Source organism: Macaca nemestrina, chromosome 17, assembly GCF_043159975.1.
Source record: "Macaca nemestrina isolate mMacNem1 chromosome 17, mMacNem.hap1, whole genome shotgun sequence".
Taxonomy (NCBI): domain Eukaryota; kingdom Metazoa; phylum Chordata; class Mammalia; order Primates; family Cercopithecidae; genus Macaca; species Macaca nemestrina.
This window is the reverse complement of record NC_092141.1, coordinates 52,076,643-52,103,304: the sequence shown is the minus strand read 5'-3', so window position 1 is coordinate 52,103,304 and position 26,662 is coordinate 52,076,643. Positions and strand designations below refer to the sequence as shown.

At 50.0% G+C, this 26,662-nt stretch overlaps 1 protein-coding gene across 7 annotated transcripts in view; it reads left to right on the top strand.

The window, feature by feature from the left end:
• Positions 1–822: 822 nt before the first annotated feature.
• LOC105476793 (A-kinase anchoring protein 1) overlaps positions 823–26,662 on the top strand; it is a 38,848-nt gene continuing 13,008 nt past the window's right edge. For 4 of the 7 annotated variants that reach the window (XR_011615717.1, XR_011615718.1, XM_071082896.1 and 1 more), the window contains exons 1-3: positions 11,613–11,785; positions 20,527–22,279; positions 25,103–25,236. Coding sequence is in view for 5 of the 7 variants with exons in the window: in XM_071082896.1 (XP_070938997.1) it covers positions 20,551–22,279; positions 25,103–25,236 (1,863 nt within the window). In the remaining 2 variants the exon portion in view is untranslated. Of the gene's footprint in view, positions 965–1,871; positions 2,086–11,602; positions 11,786–20,526; positions 22,280–25,102; positions 25,237–26,662 lie in introns of those variants that run through there. The other 3 variants (XM_011732990.3, XM_024791288.2, XM_011732987.2) reach the window with 3 other exon arrangements.

The window sequence follows — 26,662 nt, the reverse complement described above, 5'->3', positions numbered from 1 at the left end:
GTTAGTTCTTAGCATTATCTATTTTCTATATTTTGGCCAAAGAAATGCTCATTTAAAGTCACTTTGTTTTAAGCATGAGAGCAGGGCTGACCAGTCAAAACCCTACCCTCTCCATTTATTTTGGGGGAATTTATTTTCCCAAGTTCCTGGCAGAGATAGTGACTCACCGTGACTATCTCTGCAAGAATCATTCCACAACCCAAACCACTTCAGAGAAAAGTGTTTCATTTCGATGACATCAAGTTGTAAAAACGGGCAAGAAAGTTGCATTTGAGGGGTACCAGGTTTCACCATTACGCAGCTAACTGAGCAATTGTTAATGGCCAACTCAATTATACGTTACAAGGAAATGACGGTCACAGGGAAGCTCAAAGCCCTGAAGCGAGTGAAGCCCTGCTCCTCACCGGCCCCTCTGCCTTTTCCAGGGCGCTCTCCGTCCCGAGGCAGGAGATGGCCTGGCTGACCCTTCGAGCTAAGGCGGCAGAACCGGTGCTGGGCTGGCGGGGCAGGGCATCAATGGTCCTCCGATTTCTGTACCGTCCCGCCCGGCCCCTCCGCCGGGCACCGACGAGATGACGGCTCCTCTCGCGAGAGCTCGAGCAAGACCCGGCTCGGGGCGGCGGCTGGATGTTAGCCCAGCGCTTTAGACCGCGCCCCCTCTGGCGCAGCTGGCAGAGGCGCGGCGGAGGCACTGCCGCGGGCTGCCGGCGGCGCGCACGCGCAGGTGAGCGGGGCGGGCTCGGGAGCGCGGGGGCACGAGGGCGAGGGGCGGGACCTGCGTCGCGCTGCGGGCACGTCGCCGCGAGTCTCCAGTATTTAATGTCTCTGTGTTCCACCGGCCTGGGCGAGCACGTGGGGGAGCTGCGGAAGAGCGGCGTTGCAGGCCGGGCCGCGGGGCACAGCCGGGGGCCGGCGGCGGCGTGCGGACTCCGCACCCCGCACCCCGACGGTCGCCGAGGAGCTGGTAGGTCGGGGGCGGCTGCGCCGGGGACCCCCTGCCGGAGCCCCGAAGGCGTCGGGGTCAGGGCGATGGGGAGCCTGAGGTGCAGGTGCAGGATGCGACGCGCGCTCCAGGTACCCCGGGGGTGGGACGCTCCGGACGCAGAGGTGTCCTGGGGGCTCTTGGCCGCCGCGCGCTGTCAGGCCCATCTTTCCCTCCCTCGCCTGCGCTCCCTCTCCTCCTCCCCCGCCGGTTGTCTGCCGGCGGGCTCCTGACAGATCGCGTGTGCGCGGTTCTGGGCGGCGCTCTGCGGCCGCGCCGTCCTCCCCACGCGCGTCACTGTCCTCGGGGGCGGGGGGCGAGGGCGCAGCGCCCGGGTCGCCTCTCTGCGCCTCAACTTTACCGGAGCGCGCACACCCGCCTGCCAGGCTGACCCGAGCGCGTCCCACCCAAGGTCGCCCAGCCCCGCGGGCGTTTACTTTTCAAAGGTCGTGTGTACACAGTCTGAGCCGGAGCTACTCCTTCACTTATGGAGCCTCACCCAACTTCTCACCCTCGGCTCGCCCCTGGGAGTTCCGTGCGGCGAGCCAGGGGAACCGGGAATATGGGCCGGGACATCCGCCGGTTGTGATCCAACCGTGTTTCGGGCTGAGGGACCATTCGAATCGAGTTGAGGTCTGGAGGTTGGAGGCTCAGGGGCGTCTCGGGGGGATTTGCATTCGTAGCCCCCGCAGGCGTGTCCGGAGGGACAGAGGCCGTCCAGCCTGGGGTGTCTGCCGACCTCAGGCCCGGGGACGCCGAGGGTCACGTGTCCGGAGCCGCCTGCGGCCCAGCGCCCCGGGTCCGCGATCTGGAGGGACCGTGCTGGTTTCGGGGTTACGATGTGCTAGGAGAGACAGTGGCTGGACGCCTCGAACGCGGGCTTTCTGGCGTTCAACTCTTTTGTGCCCTAGCTGAAGGTCTTCTTGTTTCCCTTCCAGGGAGGGATAGGAGAAGAAAGGTGCTGATCGTGGTGGGCCCTGCTGTGGCGACTCGGAACGGCATGGGAGCCCTGGGCGTTTCGGGATCTTCTTCTACCGGGGGATGTCCTGGGTGACGGCACCTTCCTGCCGCGGTTAACACAAACCCGGTGGACTTCGCTCCAGGTGCTTGTCGAGGCCTCTCAAGCTGGCTAGGGTGTATGCGCAGGGCAATTAGTGAGGTTAACCTGGGTATCGTTCTCGTACTGTAGTGCGCGTTACTTAGTGTTTAAATTTGTCTCCAGTGAAATCTAGGCTGCTGGACCTGGTGCAACAGTATCTGTTAGTTACTGATCAAGGAACACCGTTCACAAAAAGCTATTAATTCTGGCAACTAGTAACCTTACATGTTCATGTAACTGCTAAGTCCTTCCCAAATTAGTACCCTTTTTAAAAAAAAAAAACTCTTTATTTAGAAAGCAAAGCTTGGACTCTTAGCACCACCCATCCACTTTGCTCTTAAAGGTACAGAACATCTTTGAAATGAAGAGGGCTGCCTGACTTGATCATTTATATGATTCCTCTGTTCTTGGCATTCAAGTGGTTCACCTGCTGATTATTTAAGACCCTGAGCACTGGAAGCAAGTGAAGTTTTGTTTTGGGAGCCTTTTGACTTGTGTTGAACCTTTCTTCTTTAACCTTTAACTAGTTTTGTAGGTTCTGCATAATCATTCCTGGGTGTATTCTCTTTGAAATATGGCCCTAGGTTAGAGGAGGTCCCCTGCATCCTACAGGTATGCAAATCACTAAAGCTCGAGTCTATTACTGAATTAAATAGGCTCTGTCTTCATGCATGTTGTTAGATGATGCCTCAGAACTTGCAGGTCATAGCCAGTGAGTGAGATAGGTCTAATGGATTTGCGTCTAGGTGGGGTTCCTTGTAGGAATATCTCCCATCTCCCAGCTGTTTCTAGGAAATGCATTCTCACTTGGCCACTGCAGGGTGACAGTGGAGGTGTCTGTTGTAAGTGGCCTGCTGAGGTGCTGAAGTCGGTATGTCTCCACTGTAAGGTTGCTGAACATCAATATTTAAAAGCAATTTATCTTGCTACCTGGTAACCCAAATTTTTCTTGAGCTTTGGACATAGGCTGGGTTGCAGCCATATTTTAGGGGAAGGCTGGTGTTAGCCTCTACAGTATTCCCTTTTCCTGTCCTAAAGACAAATGGAGATCATATTTGTGATACTGGGGACTGTGATAGGTGCTTAAGCATTGCTCTTCCCCTCTCCTCCCTAAACAAGCCCTGAGACTGACTTTGTTTCTCTTGAATTACTTGAGTGACTTGAATTCTATTAAAAGCACCCCTCTCCTTAGCCTCTGACCCAGAAGCTTGTTTGGGAGGAAAAACAAATTGGTTTCCCTAAGCTTTGCTGGCTAGCCTCCTGGTCCCAGCCTGCAACATGACTTGATTGTGTGTGCGTTTCAGGGCTTTGAAGATCAGGCAGCTTGTAGCCAATGTACCCAGAGAGCTGACCATAGAGTTCCCCTAGGTCCCTCTTTCCTAAATCTTACCTGTGAGTCTAGAATGACTGGGCCTCTCTGTAGCTTGGTCTGTTTTCCTATTGTGGGGAAATCAGTTGTTTCAGGTATGAGTTAATACATTCAGCTTGTCATTCTCAGGCATTTTCTTCCACTATGGGGAGGTAGTGGATCCTGTGGGCATCTTGTCCATTGAGATCATCTCATACTATTTGAGAGTTGCTCATCTTTATGGTGGGGGGTGTATTTTAGTCCTAAGTTTTGCTTCTTAGGGCAAGTTCTGTTTCTTCCATGTTCATTCCTGGTGTAATACCTCAGGCAGTTTTCACTTTTATCATCATTTAACATTAAGTTTCCATCATATGTGGCATCCCACTGAAGGAACCTGCTGACCTTGGTACCTAATTTTAAGCTTGGGCTGTGGAAATCCTCATCAGTGAGCGTGTTTGAAGTAGGACAGAGTCTGGCTGGAGAAACAGGTAGTGGGGGACCTGGGAACTAAATTTGAGAGGATGCGTCTTTCTTGATAGTTACTGTGCTAGGTGAGTTACGAGCAAATGGCTCCCTAATCCTTTAATCCTCACACCTGATACAGTGAGGGTGAAACTGGAGGTCATTCTGGATTGTTTCAGTGGCTGTCACACAAATTCAAATTGAGGGGTAGAGGAACTAGGAAGTAGGGGTGTGGACTTAAAACTAGGTCCTCTGGATGGCTTTTGTGAGAAGAACCAAGGAATATTCTTAAATCCCTGGGCTTTTCTCCTAGTCTTTCTGCTGCTTTCTAAGTAGATTGTTGACATTGTGTGTGTTATCATTCAGCATTCTGAGAACTAGCTTTCCAGCAATAAATAGATTTCAAGGTGTCCTTTGCCTTAACGTTTTCATTTTACTAAATGGTGCAGCCTTGTCCACATTCTGTCCGGGTCTTCTCCATCTGGTTGTTTTTTTTTCCGGCTTGATTTGATAGTTTGCAGCAGTCAGTGGTAAACATTGTGTTCCCTATTCTGTAATGGTGGCTGGCTGCATTCACTGAGCCATGTGTCACTAAGGCCCAGTTGCACTTGGGAGCAAAGAAGGGCCCTGAGCTGAGTCCTGGAAGTAAAAGTATGTATAACTGAGGGCTGATGAGGCTTGTTCCACTGCTGGGCTTAGCTGACAAGAGCCTGGGACTTGGTACAGCTCTCAGAGCTGAAACCTGGCTGTGATTCTAGGCAGGCTGGTTGGCCTTCCAGGTCTTGGTTTATTCAGTGGCTAAAAGAGGGTTGGTCAGAATTATCAGTATTCGGATTATGGTCCTGGGAGCCTTGGAGTTAGACCAAACATGCCCAGGGGCGACTGGAGAGATGCGTTTGGGCTGGGAAGCACAGCTCAATGGGTAGTATATGTCAAAGACTTAAGGGGGAAAAAAAACACAACTTACTGTTCATCTCAAGTTCTTAGCTCTAAGGTGTGCTACTGTTCTAAATATTTTTATTTTTAAAGATAGCTCTATTTGCCTACATTTGTCCTCGCGGGGGGGAGCTTAGAGCCGCCTTGTCTATAGGGTAGCTACTAGCTGTGTGACTAATTAGATTTTCAAAGTATTAAAAAAAAAAGTTTCTCAGTGACATTAGCCACATTTCAGATTCTCAGTGGCCTCATGTAGCTAGTGGCTGCCGTCCTGGTCAGTACAGGTCAAGAACATTTTCCATAATTTGAAGAAAGTTTTGTTGGACAGTACTGGCCAAGAAAGTTTTTTTCCTCCAACTCTAAAAGCTTAATTGTCTCAACTTGTAAATCTCTAAAGCATAACATGTTTGAGCTTAGTCTTCCAGAGTCCATAAACCCAACAGCTTTGGTGACAAATTATCTACTGGTTGTCTTCATGGCATACTATAGGTGAGTTCTAGTCCGCCAGTTGGGAGTGGACAATCAGTTATGAAACAGGTGGAGTGAGGACCTTCAGAAAGGACCTGGGGATAGGAGCATGAAGCAAAGGGCCAGACGCTAAGCCCTTAGAAAGCCCTTTTGGTTTGAGAGCAGGTTTATTATCATAAAGATCCTTGCTGGTTTGTCCTTGGTCTCCAAATGTCAGATGTCAACATATTGTTACTTGGTCCTTCAGCCACCTGATGACTTCCTACAGATCTCAGTGTGGCCCTTAAACCAGGTTGTGTTTTCATTCTGCTCTTTCCAGTCCACCTAAATGTTAGGGGCCATTCTTCACAGAAGGCATTGAGGGAGAGTGGGGCCACAGTGCGGATCTTAACGTGTTCTGTTGTGGTAGGGGTGGGGGGTTCTTTGTTTCCAGATGCCCCCTCTTCTAGTCCTGGGTGTGCTTTGTTTGAACCCTGCTAGATTGACCTTCGGTATATATAATGTGAGATCTCTTTTCTTGGAGCCAGGCAGCATAAAAGACAAGTATTAACAAGCGCCTACTGGCATATTAGTGGCTTTTTTTTTTTTTTCTAACTATGTCATTTTTATTCTCTCTCAGCCCTCTGAGGTTAGTACAGTGATCTAGCTTGTGGGTGAAGAAACAGGATCCAGTAGGGTAAGCTGGTCCCAGGACACAGCGAGGGCTGGACTGGCCTTGGGCCTGGGTTGGGATGTGCTCCCCACCTCCTCCTCTGCCCCCCTGTCCCCCATGCTCATAGGCTGTTGCTTATTTACTGCCCCTTTATCACCACATCCTCATTCAGGAAACTAAACTGGGTTTTAAAAAGATTAAAATCATTTATCCCACATATGGAGTCTGACTATTAAGTGTTTTCAGCCTCGTTACAACTCTGTGAGGGAGATATTCTTACTCCATATTACAGGACATCTTCATTTTATGGGAAACTGAAGTACAGGATCCTGCTCTTAACGCTCCTGTCTTTCCAAAGCCATATTTTATCATCAGAATTATGCAACCATCAGGTGCTTTTGAAATGCACAAGTAATGACTATGAATAAAAAAAGCTGTGCCTGAGGGCTCAGGGAAACTGCTCTGAAGACTCAGCTGGTTGTAAAAGACAATCCTGAAGTCACTAATTTCCCGGACACCTGTCAGACCTCACTTGGAGGTCACGAGACCATCCCCTGGCCCTCCAAAAAGCTGTCACCTGGCAGTAGCTGGCCTCCTGATTAGAGGAGACAGTAAGATCTGTTCAAGCACAGCCCCAGCCCCCAGCCCTTCTCTGGCCTGGGCCTGGGTGTGTCTTTGTGAGGCTGGGTCGACAACAGATCTGAAGGACAGTTCAGTCTTCTGTATACTCCTTCTTGCCCCTCCTTTCTGACTCTCCCAAGAAAAAGGAGCAGGAGTGAGTCTCACTTGCCTGAACTGTCTTGGAGGGAGACCCATACTCGGCTTTGCCTTTAGCTGTCTCTGGGAGAAAAGGCCGTGCTGCAAATAACCTCCCTGCTTTGTCCTTTGGCTTTGGTGTGGCTCACCTGGCCAAGCATGTGCTGGTGCTATTTTTAGCAGGTGGCATCTTTTAGGAGGGCCAAGTGCATGTGGCTGCAGTGTATGGGACAGATCCTGGTGCCAAAGCTGCTGCTGTCTCTGCCGCCACCGCCTCGTCAGGAGAGAGAGGAGAATAAAGCCACCCTAGAAGCTGCCAAGGGGTGTGTGGAGGGGGTGGCTGCTTAAGAGGTCTCCAGGGCTGCCTTTTCTATTCTGGATCTGTGGCAGGGACCCAGCCTGCCTCCTGGTGCAGGCAGGCATGTGACTGAGGCAGCCCGGGGAGCTGGGGAGCTAGGTGTCAGGACTGCTGCCTGGGGAGTGAGGACCCCTTGTTGCCCCAGCAGCGAATTTCTCAGGAAACCACATAACCCCATTACAAACTTTTATTTATTCATTTATTCATTTATTTAGAGACGAGGTCTTGCTTTGTCACCCAGGCTAGAGTACAGTGGCATGATCATAGCTCACTGCTGCCTTGAATTCCTGGGTTCAAGGGATCTTCCTGCCTCAGCCTCCCAAGTAGCTGGGACTATAGGTGCATGTCATGATGCCTGACTGATTAAAATTTTTTTTTTTTTTTTTTTGTAGAGATGGGGTCTCACCACCTTGCCCAGACCGATCTCAAGACTCCTGGGCTCAAGTGATCATTCCATGTTGGTCTCCCAAAGTGCTGAGATTACAGGTGTGAGCCACTGTGCCTGGCCCCGTAACTTCACTTTTGTGTGAAGTTGCCCAACCTAAGGACCGGCCACTAAATGGACACTAAAAAGTCTCTAATAGTTTGGATTGGTGGACAGTCTGGTTCCTTGTGTCCTCTGGCTTAAACCAAAATGCAAACATGAAAGGAGGCACAGCCATAGACCCCCAGTGAGAATTCTTTACTGGGATGCCACAGAAGCTGAAGAGGGGTGAACAAGCAGTTTGACCAGCAAGCTTACTGGTTCCCCAGGCCACCCTGTCTTCTCTCCTTTTGTGTTCCTCCTTCCCTCTAACTTGGAGCTGCTCACTCCAGCCCATCTATCTGTTTCTGATTAAGAAAGCTTCAAGCCATATAAGGCCCTCTGTTGCCTATGGTTTATGTTGGCTGGAGAGCAAGGTTGTTTTTTGCAAAGTCCTATTCAAAGAAGTGGCAAGGGCTTACGTAGGCTGTGTGTGTCTGCCTACTGGGGCTGGACTGCCTTATTGGAACAGGTTCCTTTGAGGGAGCCTGAGAGTAAGTGGTGGCTTTCTAAGGCTAATGTATGGTATGGCCGCAGGGCTTCCTGGCAAGTGTATTCGCTGACAACATGAAGGTAAAAGCAAGCTCTTGTTTACTTACACAGTGTACCTGTCATGCTACCAGCCACAGAGGCATCCTGTTTCAGAAAACAAGTCTGGAAGCAGCTTCTGCTTATTAATTAAGAACTAAAGCCGCTTGGCTCTTCAGGCACATCATTTTCCCCCCTGGAGAAAGTTTGGTGGACCATATCCCTTGGGGTTCTTGCGAGTCCGACTGGCCTTCCGCTCAGTGATGTTGGAGAGCCCTTTCTCTGAGAGCCATGCTCTGACCTCATCTTCACCTCCCCTCTTGCTGCCTCTTGAGTCAGCCAAGCCTGTTCCTGCCTTAGGACTTGGGCACATGTTCTTCCTGCCTGGAACTTTCTCCCCCCACTCCTCCTGCCTCCCCGCAGATCTTGGCACAGCTCTCAAGTGTTCCAGTTCTGATGCCACCTCTTCCAAGAGGCATTCCCGCCCCATTCTGTCTGCAGCTTCCCCTTCCAAGCGCTCCATCCAGCCTTTCTCGTTTCAACCACAGCACACAGAAAAGGACTGGGTGACCCGTTCCTCAACTCTCCCAGCTGGTGCCCTGCTACACGCACAGGGATATAGGTAATTCATCACATGCAAGGGCAGCCTTAGGGCTCAGTTCTCTCAATCTGTGGAGAGAGGCTGCAGGTCTTTATATTTAAGTCGCTGAACCTTTGCAGTATCTTACCTATAATTTGACTCTCTACCCTTCCTTCCGCCTTTGCTTCCTGAAGGCTCTCTTTCCCTTGTGTGCCCAGTGAACTTGGCTCACAGTACATGTTAAACTCTTTGTTAAATGACTAGCCCTGAGAGGTCCAGCCATCTGATGCTGGCTAGCCTTCAGTGCCTTGCTTCCAGAAGGGTCTTACTATCAATAAGCATACTCTCTTTTTGATATTATGTCAGCTGGGCAGTTGGGGGTCTCTGAAGCACACAATTGGCATCAATTATTATAATAGGAAAGTAAGGCGTTACAAGTTTGTGCATAGATGAGTTGACATTAATGCAAATTTAGGATGGTTAATAAGAAACATAAAGCTGCGTGGTAATAGAGCATGCGTTGCTACTTGTATGTAGCTTAATAATGTATTTTCTATCAAAACATTACTTGTAGAAAGATTTGACTTTTTTTTTTTTTTTTTTTTTTTGAGACGGAGTCTCGCTGTGTCTCCCAGGCTGGAGTGCAGTGGCGTGATCTCAGCTCACTGCAAGCTCCGCCTCCCGGGTTCACGCCATTCTCCGGCCTCAGCCTCCCAAGTAGCTGAGACTACAGGCGCCCGCCACCACGCCCGGCTAGTTTTTTGTATTTTTAGTACAGACGGGGTTTCATCATGTTAGCCAGGATAGAAAGATTTGGCTTTTGACTGTGTACAAGGCTTGAAAGGACAGTCCTTTGCCCACCGCTCCCCACCCCCATTGCTTTCAATTCTTCCAGCTGTCCCCACCTTTGTCAGTAGTATTCTTTTCTTTCTTTTTAAGGATTATTATCTGATTTGTTTTTCTGCTGTGGGAGCTAGGACTTAGCTTGTTCCTATGCTTTTTTCTTCCCTCATCATCCCAGTGTAGAGATAGCCCAAGTTTTGGTCAAGTTGCTATTCAGAATATACATTATTATAATATGAACCTTGTTTATGGCTGCAAGGTTTTTAGTTTCCCATATTTCTTCTTTTCCCCCACTTCTCCTCTCCTAGTTAATTTCCTTAGTTTCTTTTGCTTAATTTTCTGTCTCTCACCAGTTCCCTAACCCCCCAATGCCCCGCCCCACCAGCCTCCACCGTTGCTGTGGAACTCCTGTCATTGGCGGAAAGTGGCTCTCACCGTGGCTCCACACACCAGGTGCTCGCAACAGTTCCACATTGCTCCTGGGCGCATCCCTCTTCCCTGGCTCTGCTTCCCCTTCACCCTTGGAATTCCCTTTCCCCTTCTCTTGTCTCATTTGTGGATCCAGTGCCCCTCCTTTCTTGGTTGATTTCCTTGTCTTGGGGGAGCCCATCGTTCAGTAGCTTGCTGAGAAGGTGTGCATGGTTTGTGGCCCACAAGAAGCCAGTCGATCCATGCAGGGACAGGCATGTTTGAAGGCATGGATTGGGCCTTCAGTTGTGTGGCTGAAATCAGCAGACAACTAGGCCCGTGGAGCCCTTCCGCCAGGCCAGGCCAGCAGAAGGTCTGGCTTTACTTTTTAGAGAAGTTGTAAATGTGGGGATCTGGATTTGGGTACCAGGTGAAAATGGGTCCCCCCCTTTTTTTTTTTTTGGACAGGTCTCATTCTGTCCCCCAGGCTGGTGTGCAGTGATGCCAAAGTGTTGGGGATTACAGGCATGAGCTACCATGGTGGGCTGTTTGGGCTTTTTTTTTTTTCCTTCCGTCCTAGTCTCCACTACTCCCTGCCCAGACTGAAAGTGCCTTGAGGGCAGTGCCTTGCCTAATTAGTTTGTGTCCCACCATGCTTTTCCCTGTGAGTGCCAGTAATTATTTGTTGAATAGAAATTACCTTCTATGCTTTTATGTGATTTCTGGGGCAGTCGTAGTTCACAGTCTGCCATTAGGAAGATCAGGGTCTTACCTCTTTGGTTTTGCCCATGTGAGGCGCTGTGAAGGGTTTTTTGCTGCACACCAACATCTTTTCTGATGTCTTTACTGGCTTTTAAGTAAGGTTGTTGTCAGGTTGCCATTTCATACCTTTTGGGCAGTCCTCTGTAATGTCTTCTGTGGTTGTGGGCGGGAACTCCATGTACCCAGGAAGGCATTCCTGGCACCTGCATTGTGACCATCTTTAGAATCCTGTCGGAATTCACTTGTAAAGCAAGATGGTTGTCAAGGCCAGAGGTGAGGGGCCAGGTGAGTGTGACGTAGTCTTCAAAGTTTTAAAATCCACACCCCTACCCCCCAAATGAAGTGATTGGGAAGACCTTTGTAGGAGGTGCTGATGATTTTTCCTTCACGAAAAGAGGCATGTGACTTGGACCTGCCATGGATTTGGCCAGCAGAGCAGGAAGGAGGCTGGGCAGTTCACCCTTGTGTACTGTTTTCCAGAGCAGGAGTTACTTTAACTTTTAGTTGGACTGGAGGAGCTCTTAATTTGAGGCCATGTCCAGAGATGGTCTTTCTGACTTTTGGCTTGTCTTACCTAGAACTCCTGGTAGTGGATTCAGGGTTTCCATTTTGGCCGTAGAAGGCTTTGCCAAGCAGGTACTCAGACACTACTGGGTTAAGCCTCTGGCCTTCTGGACTTCCTTCTGTGAACTGGACTGGGAAAGTGTCCCGAGTTCCTGACAGCTGCTCTACATGGAAGGGCAAAAGCACCCCTGGTCTGGCTGTACTGGCTCCCCTGGCTGCTCTGTGGGCCGTCACAATGGAGGGTGGGGGACAGTCCTGGACAGGACCTCACAGCCCCACTGTGAGCTCCTTTGGGATCTCTAGGGTACCCACATGAAGTCATAGCTTACTGTGACTTACACAGGCCCCTGAGGATGAAGGTAACAGTCCTGTGAGCACTGAGGCTGGGCTGGGACCAACACCTGAGCCATGGCTCCAGCACTCTGATTCCTGGCCCAGCCATGCTGCTGAGGGTGCACAGCCCAGGCCTACCATCGCCCCCACCGTTGGTGGCAGAACCGAGCACTACCCAGCAAGGTAGGTGTTGGCCGCTGCAGCATTTATGCAGCCCTCCTGTTCATTGGGGTCTTCCGGGAACACGCTCTAGAGCTGCATTGTCCAGTAGGTAGGGTCAGCTGCAGGTGGAGAGTTCAAGTTAAATTAACCTGAAGTAGAATTCAGTGCCCTAGTCACACTGGTCACATTTCAAGTGCTCAGTAACCTCCCATGACTAAGTGACTGCCAGTATTGGATAGCAGTCACTCTTGAGGGTCACCTAGACCTTTACCTCTTGTGACCTACTCTACTTTACCACATTGCAACTGCCGCAACTATGGCTCCTGTGGCAAACGTCAAACTCTTTTTGTCTCGTCTGACCAGCACTTCAGCTCCTAGGATTTGTTCCTGTTTTACTCTGGGACACGCTGTTCCCTCCCATGCCCAAAGATATTAGAACCTCAATTTGTGTCCTGTCCCCCTCCCCACCCACCCATTGCAGCCTAAGGAAATCCTGGCCGTCTTTGAGAAAGCCTTCCTGGGCTCCCTTTGCCCACTTCTCAGCACGGCTGCTTATGGCACAGGGGTGTGTGCGTGTGTGAGTGAGTGAGAGAGATTGATTCTTCCTTCAGAATCGTGCGCTTCTGGTGATCAGAATCTGCTGCTTGTAGCAACTTAAACATGTTTGAATGTATGAGCAAGGTGAATGACTGTGACCTGACGAGGAAATAGGTAAATGCATCTGATACAAGCCAAGAGGCCCTCTTAGAATCTTACAGAGAACTCCGAGTTTGTGATTTTCCTCCACCAAACTCCCATGGAAGGGAGTATGCCTCTGCCTGGCCACAGCCCGCTGTCATTCTCTGAATGCAGTGGCTGAAGTGCTGGGCTTTAGGTTCTGATTCTCTGCCCTTGGAAGACACCCTTCAAGGGGAAGAGTCCCTCAGCAGGAACTTAATGAGCTGGGCACTTGGGAGGTGGAGTGTCTTGGGCAGGCTCCTTCCTATTGGTAGAACACGTGGGGACAGCCTTTGTCAGTGTGAACACTGGAATAACAGAAGAAATGTTCAAATTCCAGTGTAAATGCTCATTCAGAACGCAAAGTGGATGTGGCTTCACTGACCAGGCCCAAGCCCAAATTGGGCTTGTTGGGCCCTTGGCTCCTAAGCTGTTGTTTTTATGGTGGACTTTCCCATCAGTTACATGTGGCTCTTTTTGCAGTAACTGCAGCCAAATTGGCTTAGTCACTGGGACCAACACTCTATGTACCATTGCCAGGGATTTGTTTTCTTGTTTAGCAGAAGGCTCTAGTCTGCAGTTACCAGGTTTGTCAGCTGAGTTGAGAGTGGGGCCATTACTTTTCTGAGGGCTGTTCTGAGAAGCTGCAGGTACCTCCCTGGAGAAAGAAGAGATCCTTTGGAACCTGGAGTGAGCAGATGAATGCTGAGGCCTCTGGCTGTAGCACGTGCCTGACTTCAGCTCTGTGTGACCACTTGGCAACTAGCCAGCGTGCGTCTATTCCCAGGCAAATGGACCTGCTAAAAATAAGCAGGCAGCTATTTAATTCCAACAGATTCAAAATGACAGAGTGTCCTCCCCACCAACCCTAGGGCAGGGCTCTGCAGCATCCTTCTGGGAGGCTTTTCTCTGACTGCAGACAGGTCTGCCCTTAGTCCTGGGCCTTGGGGAGGAGCCAGCCTTTGATTAGCTTGTGAGTATGAAGGCTTTGGGGACTACTGTGAAACCGCTTAAACGTTGAGAAGTTCAGGTTTACAAAAACAAACACCTCAGGGCAAAGAGAGCAACTCCGAAGAGTCTGGCCCAGTGCAGGAAGGAAGATGTCAGAAAAGCCTTGTAAGGCTGAAGGGGTATGTGTATGTATGAGAAGGTGGCACTACCTGGGCATTCAGGAAAGGCTGATGCATTTTATACCACCTCTTGTAAGCCTGTCTGACCAGGTAAATGGCAAAAATTCCGAAGAAGTCTGTTTGACTGTGGTGATAATTGCCTCAGGGGTGAGGGAGTGAGGGGCTAGCTGATACATATATATGTATGTATTTTTTTTTTTTTTTTGAGACGGAGTCTCGCTCTGTCACCCAGGCTGGAGTGCAGTGGCGCAATCTTGGCTCACTGCAAGCTCCGTCTCCCGGGTTCACACCATTCTCCTGCCTCAGCTTTCCAAGTAGCTGGGACTACAGGTGCCCACCACCACGCCCGGCTAATTTTTTTTGTATTTTTAGTAAAGACGGGGTTTCACCGTATTAGCCAGGATGGTCTCGATCTCCTGATCTCATGATCTGCCCGCCTCGGCATCCCAAAGTGCCGGAATTACAGGTGTGAGCCACTGTGCCTGGCCTAGCTGATTTCTTGACTAGTGGGAAGTGGGGGCTGGTGGAGGGGCATCTGTGAGGTGTCTCCTGGCAATGGGTGCCCTTAGTGAGACCCTGCCAAGGCCTGCTGATCCCAGGGGCTCTTGGCTCTGTTCTTGTTGGAGGATGGTTCATATCTCTAAGCACAATTCCCTGGTAGCAAGGAAAAAAACACATCTTCCACTCTGCTCTTTGGGGATCTTGTAATCTCTGTTCTCAAGTGCTGGTGGAAGGCTTCAAGCCAGGCAGTTCCTGTTCCTGGAAGCAATGGTGTAGATAAGGGCTTTATCTTGAGCCACTCACTGCATAGAAGCAGTGACACCTGGTTCCTGATTGCTCAGCCTTGGGTCTCTGGCTTTAGTCCAGAGTGTGGGGTGAAGGCTGAGGAGTAATGGGCACTGGGAATTTAGGTGGGACATGCTGGATTCTGTGGGTTGGGTGACATGGCTTCAGGGTAGCAGTATTCAGTGCCTTCTAGGAGGCCTTCCCTGGCTTGGAAATGTAGAAACCATGTTTCCAGGGCAGTAATTCTTCAGCAGCTCCAGTGACTGTAGGGGTGACTCTAGAGGAGGTGGTCTGAGGGTTTAGAGCCTTAGTCTCTGGGGAACAAGCTGGGCTGGGAGGGCTGCTGCTGGTGTCCTGGGAAGCTACAGAGCAGCAGGCAGGGGTGGGCGTTGTGGCCCACAGTGGTGATTCTGTGCATTCTGTCTGAGGACCGAGAACAGGGCAGGTGAAGTGCAGGGAGCCTAGTGACAGAAAGCGCTGGGGACTGGGTATGGGTGGCCTAGGGTACAGGACCAAAGCCAGGGCGGGGGTGCATGCTTTGAGTCTTGGGTCTCTACCTCACTGTAGTATAGTCCCCTTGTGGGATCTTGGGAGGCTGGGTGTGGTGGTATGGTGTGGGAGCAGCAACTAACTGCTGGAGACGGGCAGGACCCCTTGGGATCAACTTTTAGTTCTAAAGGGGTGGGGCTTCTCGCAGCCATCTTGAGAGGTGGCTAGTGTTTTGAGCAGACAGCCAATTAGAGTCTGTGGCCTTGGGCCCTTGTTATGTAAAATAAGGAAAACTGTCCCCCTGTGGGGTAGTTGTTAGGATTGTTTTTCTTCCTCTCTACCCCATCCCATTTAATCTTCTTCCTAAGATCAGATAATTGCTATGGGAGTCACAGCTATAAATCTGGGTGAAATGGGATTGCCTAGTTAGTAAGGAATCACAATCTAAATTTACTGACCTGGCCAGGCGCAGTGGCTCACGCCTATAATCCCAGCAGTTTTTGAGGCTGAGGTGGGTAGATCGCTTGACGTCAGGAGTTGGAGACCAGCCTGGCCGACATGGTGTGAAACTCTATCTCTGCTAAAACAAACAAACAAACAAACAAAAAACAAACATCAGCCAGGCATGGTGGCATGTGCCTGTAATCCCAGCTACTTGGGAGGCTGAGGTAGGAGAATCGCTTGAACCCAGAAGGCAGAGGTTGCTGTAAACCAAGATCGTGCCCACTGCACTCCAGCTTGGGCGACAGAGCGAGACTCTGTCTTAAATAAATAAGTAAGTAAACAAACAAACTGACCAGTTGAAAACCTGGGTTTAGACTCACCTCCTCTTCCTCCTGGCATGTGCGCTGTGGGGTAGTAGTTGATCTCCTGACAGCAGGCCATGGGCACACTCCCCTATAGACACTTTCCCCATAGCCACTTTCCTGTCTCAAACTGTCCTTACTCTTTTTTTTAAATTATTTTTTCCAGCCAGGCCAACATGGAGAAACCCTGTCTCTACTAAAAATACAAAATTAGCTGGGCGTGGTGGCGCATGCCTGTAATCTCAGCTACTCAGGAGGCTGAGGCAGGAGTATCGCTTGAACCCGGGAGGTGGAGGTTGCGGTGAGCCGAGATCACACCATTGCACTCCAGCCTGGGCAACGAGGGCAGAACTCTGTCTCAAAAAATAAAATAAAATAAAATTATTGGGCAGCCCCCAAACCAGAATAGGTTTAGGGGGACTTCCCTGTCTTTACTCCTTTATTTGAAAGACAGTTGAACACAAAGCAAATACAAGGCAAATCTCCCATCATTACCACCTTTTTGGGTGTGTGCAGGTTGTTAGAGAATAGTGATTCTTTTTTTTCCCCCCAGGATGGGGTCTCACTCTGTTGCAAGTGCAGTGGCGCGATCTCAGCTCACTGCAAACTCCGCCTCCTGGGCTCAAGTAATCCTCCTGCCTCAGCCTCTGGAGCAGCTGGAACTATACCACCTGGCTAATTTTTTTTTTTTTTTTTTTTTTTTTTTTTTTTTTTTTAGAGACAGGGTTTCACATATTGTCCAGGCTGGTCTCAAACTCCTGGCCTCAAGCAGTTTGCCGCCCCCTCCATCACCCCCAACCCCAGCCTCCCAAAGTGCTGGGATTATGGGTGTGAGCCACCACACCTGGCCTCAGAACAGTGATTCTCAAACTTGACTGCACATTGTAATCACCTTGGTTTAAAAGAAAAAGAAACAAAACCCTGCTGCTGGGATCTCACTCTAAGATTCTGATTTAATAGGGCTGGTGCTGCCTTGGCCTTGGGCTTTTAAAAGCTTGCCAGGTGATGCTAATGTGAAGCCAAGTTGGAGAACCGTCATGAAAGAAATTAAAAATCTCTCCTCCCAAAAGGAGGAAGTAAGACTGTCTTTATCTGTGTGTAAGAAATCCCAAGGAAATCTACTAAATGGTTAGAATTAGTGAGTTCAGCAAGTTTCAGGATACGAGATCAGTGTACAGAAACTTCCCCCTCCTACAACTGAATGACTTGTTGTGTGTCCTTCCCAGTTTTTCCATGGGATTATGTGAACATAGACATTCCATACACATGGTGGTCTGTACGTTTTTGTTTTATGTATCTAGGTGATTTTTTCCATGTTGGCACATGAGATCAGCTTCTTTCTGTAACATTGGTATGTCCATGGATTCCATAATCTACCTAGCAGTGATTCCCCTGAAATGTTAATCCCAATTTTGTTTCAAATGATGCCTCAGCAGGCATTCTTGTATAGACCTCTGCCTATGCAGAGGTATGTGGGTTAAAAACATTTTGAAAAAAAAATTTTTTTAAGAGACTAGTCTTACTATGTTGTCCAGGCTGGTCTCGAACTCTTGGACTTCGGCGATCCTCCTCCTGTCTCTGCCTCTCAAGTAGCTGGGATCACAGGCTTGGCTTTGTGGATTTTTCTTTGTTGTGGTTTTGTTTTGTTTTTTTAAATTTAAAGATGCCAAGTGTGGGATTTCTGAGTTGTAGGATGTGGTTATGAGCTTTTAAGAGCTATTATAAGGCTCTCCAGAAAGGTAGTACAGACCTCCCCTTTTCTTGGCTCATATAACACCTCTTCCCCCCAGTTCTAGAATAATGGGTTCCAGATTTAATGTGGAAGAGAATTTAGGTACCCATTCCTTGGCTGTATGCCTTGAGCTATTTTTTTTTTTTTTTTTTTTTTGAGACGGAGTCTCGCTCTGTCACCCAGACTGGAGTGCAGTGGCACGATCTCAGCTTACTGCAACCTCCGCCTCCCGGGTTCAAGCGATTCTCCTGCCTCAGCCTCCTGAGTAGCTGGGACTACAGGCACCCACCACAATGCCTGGCTCATTTTAAAATTTATTTTATTTTTATTTTTAGTGAAACACGGTTACAACATGTGAGCCAGGATGGTCTCGATCTCCTGACCTTGTGATCCACCTGCCTCAGCTTCCAAAAATGCTAGAATTATAGGCGTGAGCCACTGCACCCAGCCTCCTTGAGCTATTTTAACCTTTAAGATAGTAATACATTTGGCTGGGCGCCGTGGCCTGTCATCCCAGCACTTTGGGAGGCCGGCTGGCGGATCACCTGAGGTCTGGAGTTCCAGCCTAGCCAACATGGCGAAACCCCGTCTCTACCAAAAATACAAAAATTAGCCAGGCGTGATGGTGGGCGCCTGTAGACCCAGCTACTCTGGAGGCTGAGGCAGGAGAATTGCTTGAACCCAGAGGTGAGGTTGGAATGAGCCGAGATCACACCACTGCACTCCAGCCTGGACGACAGTGAGATAAAAGGAAAACAATCTAGCAAGGTTGTGTGTTTGAATGTGAAGTAAAATGGTAGCACTAAGTTTTCTCTCTGAGGAATTGATGTAAAGTCTTAGCCCTGGCCACTGCCTAACCCTGCATTTTGCTTCAAATGCTATCATTGCCGCTGCTTCAAGTATCAGCAAGAAAGTTTACCTTTAAAGATATGGGGACTTTCAAATGGAGGTGACCTTCTCACTACCACTGCTACTTCATCACTGTAGGGGCAGAACACACCTCTTAGCATTCCTTCACAAACTGTAAGGTCCTTCGGAATCCCCTAGGGGTCTTGTTAACAAGCAGGTCTGAGGTGAGACTGAGGTACTGCATTTCTAGCAAGGCCCCAGGCGATATTCAGGACTTCCGGTACATGGATCCACTTTCAGAGGCGGAGTCCTAGAGTAGCGGTTCCCAGCCTTGGCTGGAAATTAGAACCTCTCAGGGAACTTTTAAAAGTACTGATGTTCTGGTTCTGCCAGAAAACATTAATATAAGTCAATTAAACCAGTATGAGTTGTTAAAACATGTACATTTGTTATCTCTAAAAACAAACCCAAATAAGGTGTAATTCAGCTTGTCAGTTCAAGGATTTTTGGTTTTAAAAAGACATTACTTTGGCAGAGAGATTTAAAGTTTGCTGGCACAGGAAGCATTGAATATAAGTGTTCTAGAATAAGCCCGTCATATACCTTTAATGAGTGTTAACCCTGCTTTGCAAAGAACTTTCTATATCTCAGCTAATCCTTATACCAACCATCCATTAAGAGATGTGTCCCCAATTTACAGATGAGGAAAAATTGAGTTTTCTATCCCCTTTCCATGTCTGCTGTTGCCTTCTAGGCCCTTACCGTTTCTCCTTGCTTAGACCTAACTGACTTAGGTTTCTAGGTTTCTTCTGCTCCATCTCTTCACTTTTCTTTTTTGAGATGGAGTCTTGATCTTGGCTCACTGCAACCTCTGCCTCCGGGTTCAAGTGATTCTTCTGCCTCAGCCTCCTGAGTAGCTGGGATTACAGGTGCTCGCCACCACGCCCAGCTAATTTTTGTATTTTTAGTAGAGACAGGGTTTCACCGTGTTGCCCAGGCTAGTCTCGGACTCCTGACCTCAGATGATCTGCCCAGCTCTGCCTCCCAAAGTGCTGGGATTACAGGCGTGAGCCACCACGCCCAGCCTCGATGCACTTTTCATCCTGTTCCCAGAATTGCCTTCTAGAAACAATTCGGTGTGTGTGCCTTGCAGACCTATGCTGGTTCTCTGTTGTCTACAGGATAAAGTCCAGACTATGCAGTGGGGCGCTGGGACACCCTCACTGACCCCACGAGGGTACAGATGCTCCTCAGCTTACAATGGAGTTACATCCTGGTAGACCCATTATAAGCTGAAAATAGCATAAATCAAAAATAAACACATCTAATGCACCTAACCTACTGAACACCATAGTTTAGCCTAGCCTACTTTACACGAGCTGAGAACACTCACAGTAGTCTACAGTTGGGCAAAATCACCTAGCAGCACGATCCACTCTGGATGCCCATGTTCACCCTTGTGATAGAGTGGATGACTGGGAGCTAGCATCGTGAGAGAGTAGCGCATCACATATCGCTAGTCCAGGAAAAGATCAGAATCCAAAATTGGAAGTATAGTTTCCATTGAATGGGTATTGCTTTCACACCATTGTAAAGTTGAAAAATTCTAAGTTGAGCCTTGGAAGATCAGGGACCGCCTGTACTTGAGTCCTCCAAGTCTGACCTGGCCCTTCATGCTGCAGTTTGCTGTGTTGGTCCCTCACCCTGGAGCATCTCCTTAGCCATCTGAAATTTTATTCCTCCTTCATTCTCAGCATCTCTAATTGCTGAGTAATGAAGTGCCATTTCATTGACTCATTTTGTGGGGAGATGTGAGGAACCCATGTACATGTGGATTCCATGGGGGTTTGAAATGCTCCGATGCCACTTGATAGATAAAAATGTTCTGTGAGTTTAGAGAGCTGAGCCACACTGAGCAGAGCCAGCCCCTTTGGGGAACATAGGGAGACTTTGGCATCATGAAGTGATGGAGGGAGGAATTTGGGTTAAAGAACAGAATGCTCGGTTTGTTTCAAGAGGGTGTGTGAGTTGGGGAGAATGGAGGGGAAGATGCCTCTTCCTGGCCTCCGACCCCCAGTGGATCACACAGAGGGTGGACTGGTACAAGCTGAGAGTGTGCTCCTCTTGGAGGGCAGGGAAGGTGGGGGAGATGGCTTTGGCCCTACCCTGTTGACTGTCTTGCATGTGCAGTTGCCAGTATCTTCCTACCTGGCTCTGTGACATTCTTCCTCCCCACTCTCCTGCTCTCCCCAGGTGTAATTACTTCAAGCCTGCAGGATGGCAATCCAGTTCCGTTCGCTCTTCCCCTTGGCATTGCCTGGGATGCTGGCACTTCTCGGCTGGTGGTGGTTTTTCTCTCGTAAAAAAGGCCACGTCAGCAGCCATGATGAGCAGGTGGAGGCTGGTGCTGTGCAGCTGAGAGCTGACTCTGCCATCAAAGAACCTCTTCCCATGGAAGACGTCTGTCCCGAAGTGGTGTCCATGCCCCCCAGCGTCACAGAGCCGCCAGAAAAGGAACTGTCCACCATGAGCAAGCTGCCTGCAGAGCCACCAGCATTGCTCCGGGCACACCCACCTCGCCGAAGATCAGAGTCCTCGGGCAGTCTTCCTAACACCATAGACATGAGATTGCGACCAGGAACACGCAGAGACAACAGTGCAAAGCTGGAGCTAGCCCTGACAGGTGGTGAAACCAAATTGATTCCTCTAGAGTGCCCCCTTTCATCTCCAAAGGGTGTACTATTCCCCCACAAATCAGCTGAGGTGTGTAAGCAAGAGTCCCCGTTCAGTAGGGTGCCAGGAGGGGGCCAGCCAGGCTACCCTGCAGCGCCCCCAGAGAAGCATGGCTCTGGGGAGAGGGCAAGAGAGACAGGTGGGGCCGAAGGGACGGGTGATGCTGTGTTGGGGGAAAAGGTGCTTGAAGAAGATCTATTGTCTCAGGAGCATGTCTTGGAATTGGAGAACAGCAAGGCCCCCAACCTAGCCTCTTTAGAAGGGGAAGAAGAGAAGGGGAAGAGCAGCTCATCCCAGGTGGGGCCGGTGCAGGAGGAAGAGTATGTAGCAGAGAAGTTGCCAAGTAGGTTCATCAAGTCGGCTCACACAGAGCTGCCAAAGGACGATGCGGCACCAGCACCCCCAATCACAGATGCCAAAGCCCAGGACAGAGATGTCGAGGGAGAACTGGGCAATGAGGAGAGCTTGGATAGAAATGAGGAGAACTTGGATAGAAATGAGGAGAGCTTGGATAGAAATGAGGAGGGTCTGGATAGAAATGAGGAGGGCTTGGATAGAAATGGGGAGGGCTTGGATAGAAATGAGGAGATTGAGCAGGCTGCCTTCCAGATAATCTCCCAAGTGATCTCGGAAGCAACCGAACAGGTGCTGGCCACCGCGGTGGGCAAGGTTACAGGTTGTGTGTATCAGGCCAGTCAGCTCCAAGGGCAGGAGGAAGAGAGCTGTGTCCCAGTTCACCAGCAAACTGTCTTGGGCTCCGACACTGGGGAACCTGCCACAGCAGAGGCAGCTGCTGCCCCGTCAGATGCTGCCCTCCCCTCGCCAGGCCTACCAGCAGAGGGCTCAGCACCACCAAAGACCTACGTGAGCTGCCTGAACAGCCCTCTGTCCAGCCCCATCAAGGACAGTAAACCAAAGATCTCTGCACACCACATCTCCTTGACCCCCTGCCTGCCACCGACCACTCCTGGTGAAGAGTCGCCGGACCGGGCGGGCATCCTGGTGGAAGATGCCACATGTGTCACTTGCATGTCAGACAGCAGCCAAAGTGTCCCTTTGGTGGCTTCCCCAGGACACTGCTCGGATTCTCTCAGCACTTCAGGGCTTGAAGACTCTTGCACAGAGACCAGCTCAAGCCCCAGGGACAAGGCCATCACCCCGCCACTGCCAGAAAGTACTGTGCCCTTCAGCAATGGGGTGCTGAAGGGGGAGTTGTCAGACTTGGGGGCTGAGGATGGATGGACCATGGATGTGGAAGCAGATCATTCAGGAGGTAGGAGGGTCTCGGGTTCATTTAGAGGATGGGGCGCTCCCAGTATTTCTTGGAGAAAGGCCGCCAGTCTGCCTCTCCCTTCTGCTACTTGTGCAGCAAAGTCATGGTGCTCTTCAGCTCTTTGTCCCAACCTGCAGAGAGCTGGACACGGCATAAAGCTGGTGGGTAACTGAGCAGTTAGATTGCCCTGAAACCCCAAGCCTTGAGAGCTGTCACTTGGTTCCTCAGCCGGTGACCTTCCCCAGTGAGCCCTTCCCAAGGAACCAGCTCCAAGTTGGGCTCACTGATTAACATTAGTGTGCCTTTTTTTCTTTTTTAAAAAAAAATTATTATTTGGGTGCAGATGGAGTCTTCCTGTGTTGCCCAGGCTGGTCTCGCACTCCTGGGCTCAAGTGATCCTTCCGCCCTCGGCCTCCCAGAGGGCTAGGATTATAGGTGTGAGCCACCATGCCCAGCCCATTTTTTTTCTTTTTTAAACACTAACGTGTGTGTGTGTGTGTGTGTGTGTGTGTGTGTTTTAATGGAGAGGCCTCCTTAGCTTTCCCTCCCTTGAGTGCCAAGTATGGGTGTGAGTGTTTTGAATGGTTTATTTCCTTTTAATCATGTGCTTGTTCCCATGTCTTCACCTGCTTTCCTTCTCCAGAAGCTCTTACAGGGTAAGTGCCCAAAGAATGGCCACAGCTTTAAATACTTGTGGGAGGCTCGAGCTTCCTGAGTTGTCGCTGTCACCTTTGCAGAGAGCCTCAGCCATTTTCTTTCTGTGCAGTTGCAGCTCCACCCCGGGAAAGCGGGGCACTTTGATAACGAGGTGTCCTGGGTTTTTCGAGTGCTGACCCCAGCGTAGACAGTTCAGACCGCTAACTTACAGGTCAGCAGCTCCTGACCCTGCTTCTGCAGCCGCCCTGGGGAGTTTTCATTTATCTCATGGAGAGGCCACGAGTACCCCAGTGCCTCTCTGACGTTTGTCCTGGAGCCATTCCCTCCCATTTCAGCTCCAGGAAGGTTGGGAATCTTTATCGGGAATTTTACTCCTTTCGGCAGCATCTCGTTTGTACCACACACTACGTTTTGTCACCTCCAAGATGCTGTTGCGACACTACTGTTTTTATGTACCTTGGAAAGACAAAAGTGCTGCCAGTCATGATTATAGAAGGCCAGATACTATATGATGCATCCTAATCTCTGGATGTTTAAATGTTTCTTAAAATATTGCATCTTAAAATGGGTGTTTTTTGTTTTATTTATTTTTTAAGAATAAAGGAGTTTCCCTTTGCTTACTGCCCCTCGGCTGAATTAACAAGCCCCACAGCCTTGTCTGCCTACTCTAGATGGATAGTAGTAGCTACTCAGACCTGTTGAGTTTAGGCTCGAACCTAAGCCATGGTGATGGGCAGGGAGGTTTAGAGATGGCGGGTGGAAATGAGGTAATACTGTCCACGAGCATGCAGTGGGTGCCAAGCACCAGGGTAGTGCCTCGCATGCACCCTCATGTCAGCTCTGCTTTGTGTGTGAGAAAGTTGAAGCTGAGAGGGGTCCAGGGACCACCCTACTGAGGGAGCTGGCAGCTGGCCTTGGAGTGCAGCCTGCTAGAGTCCTGGTGTGGTTCTGAGCCACTGCTGGGTGCCATCGAGATGGCAGGTGTTAGCCAGTCCCATTCTGTGGGACAGAGGCTGGGGGCTGTGAGTGAGCAGAGCTCCCCGCCCCCTTCCCCAACCCCTGTCAGCCTGTTATGCTTCCCTAGCCAAGCAGTCTTCCCCTAGAAGGGGTACTTTTCCCTGCATGAATCCTGTTCCAAGCGCCTGGGTTAAGGGGGGATGTCACTTTGAAGGTGATTCTTCCTTAGCTGGGAGCAGGATCTCTTGGGCCTTAGTTCTCTGCATCCAGTGTATGGGTTACTTGGCAAAGGATTATGCCCAGGGTTTGGAGAAACCATGTGGAAGGTAACCTAGTTGGTAGACTCTCAGGAGTGATCTCTTTCTGGTGATTGAGTCATCCATATTTAAGCCAGGGCCACTTCTCTTGAGCTGATCTGGACCCTCTTTTTTGTGACAGTCCCTTTGGCACACTCTTGAGCGAGAGTGAAACAGCCCAGGTCGGGAGCAGAGTCCTTTTCCCATTGGGTTTTCTTGGCCATGAGCTTTGGCTCCGTCTTTTGACCAAGGGAGTATTTGAGCCAGAAGAGTGTTCAGAGTTGCACGAATCAGGCCTAAGCAAAGGGAAAGGAGACTCTCCTTTTTTTGTCCACATATGGCAGAGGAACGAGCAGGTCCCCGCTAGGTATAAGAATGGGGCCTTCAGGCAGGCCAATGAGGACTTTGTCTAGCTCTGCTTGGCTGAAGGCCTGTACCTGTGACCCTGGAACTGGGCCCTGGGGACAGGAGACCGACCCTTGGACTGAGAGGGTAGGATAGTTGGAAGGGTGTCAAGGTGTTTGCAGTCCATCGGTCTGGCTCTCAGGACCATGTGGACCTCAAGCATGTCTCCTCCCCTGCCCTGTGGGCTCCCCTTCCCTGGGCGCAGTCTGTCCCTTCCCAGTTCACCACTTGTGTCTCTGCTCCAGCAGCTGTGGCTGGGTGCGGCTCCCAATTAAGCAAGTGGGACTGTAAGTGGCAGGCTAAAATTAGGTGTATCGACACCCCCAGTCCTCCTTTCATTGGGGTTGTTCTGAGCCTTCTAGGCTGTAAGTTGACAGTCACCTGCCAAGCTTGAGGAGCGGGTGTGGGGCAGGGCCTCCCGGGAATGTGAGTTTGGGAAGTTCTGGGTTACTGGCTGCTCTGAGCTGGGGTCTGTGTGTGCGCGCGCCTGCTGCTTCCTCCCCTGCAGGTTCTGACAGGAACAGCATGGATTCTGTGGATAGCTGTTGCAGTCTCAAGAAGACTGAGAGCTTCCAAAATGCCCAGGCAGGCTCCAACCCTAAGAAGGTCGACCTCATCATCTGGGAGATCGAGGTGCCAAAGGTAGGGGTGGAGTCCCCCAGGCTGGTTCCATGGTAACCCGCAAAGCTCCCTGGGGCCAGGGCCGTTAGACCTGGGGGAGGGAGCTGGGAGAGGGACAGTAAACCAGAAGGAGCCCTGGGTCAGCCAAAGGCTGCGGGGAGAGGACACACTACACTTTGCCAAGGCTCAGAGAGCTTCCTGCAACATGGAATTCCTCTGGCTGCTTCCAGGAGCATCTTATTCTTGTACTTCTCAAACTTGCAGGCCTGTGTGTCTCTCCCTTGGAGGTGGTTCTTGCATATTCTGGGGCTGAGATCTATTTGGAAAAAAAACACTGAGGCCGTGGGGGCCAGCCAGAATCCCTTCACTGAGCTCTGCTCAAGTGCTCCAACGTAAAGTGTATTTTATAATTGAGCAAAGCATAAATCCATATTTTAGAGAACTTGAAAAGTATAGAAATATATGCAGAAAATAAAAATCAGCTCTAATCCTACCCTTGAGAGTGACTGTGAAAGACTTTTATTTCCTTCTCATCTGGCACCCTATGGTTTTTAAACAAAACTGAGATTATGTCACTTTAATTAATACTTTAAATATTTAACAATTTAATTTTTGTGTGTTATTCTTTGAAAATGTGATTGTAACTGCATTATTCATTGTGTGAATGTCAGTTTACTTCATCAGTCCCCCATTCCTGAGTGCTTAAGTGCTTTCGAGCTTCTTGCTGTTAGAACTTACAACATATTAGCTTGATCTTGATGTTTGTCTCGGGGGCTCGGAAATAATTTGTCAGACCGCATTCTCCCAGAGCCCTGGGCTCTGTGCTCGGGTGGAGATTTGACTTGGTCTGAACTCTGGGTCAGAGTGGCTGTTTTGACCCTGGGTTGCCAGCTCTCTTGGTGGTTTCCTCCCTGGAGGGTCCTTACCCATCCTGCCTGCTTTTCCTTCAGTGGTTACAAAGGGCTTGACGAGAAAGGCTGTGCCTGAGGAGGGACCGTGTCCCCAGTAGCTCCTCTGGGAGGGGGTCGTTGGGGGTTGTGTGGGAGCCCGTCTTACGTAAGGGTTAAGTTTGGCTCCTTCTGTCCGCCTTGAACTCTGGCACACTGGGGATTTCTGCGTGCCTTCTGCTCTGCAGGCTCCAACCTGCTGTCACTTGGCAGTGGGAGCCCAGGGTTCTTAGACCTTCATTTTCAAATCGAGCCCCTTTATCTTTGGATCTGAGTAGACCAGAGGGAGAGGGGCACGAGAAATTGTGTGCTGGCAAAACTTCTTAGCATGGGTTTTAGAGAAGATGCTGCTCCCTTTGCAGCTTTCTGGGTCTGGGCCACATTTTTGGGATGAAATGGGAACTGCTTGGTCCTGGAGCCAGACTGCCTGGTTCAACTTCCTGGTTAGCAGCTGTGTGACCTTAAGGTAGTTCCTTAAGGAACAAGCCTCTCTGGGCTTG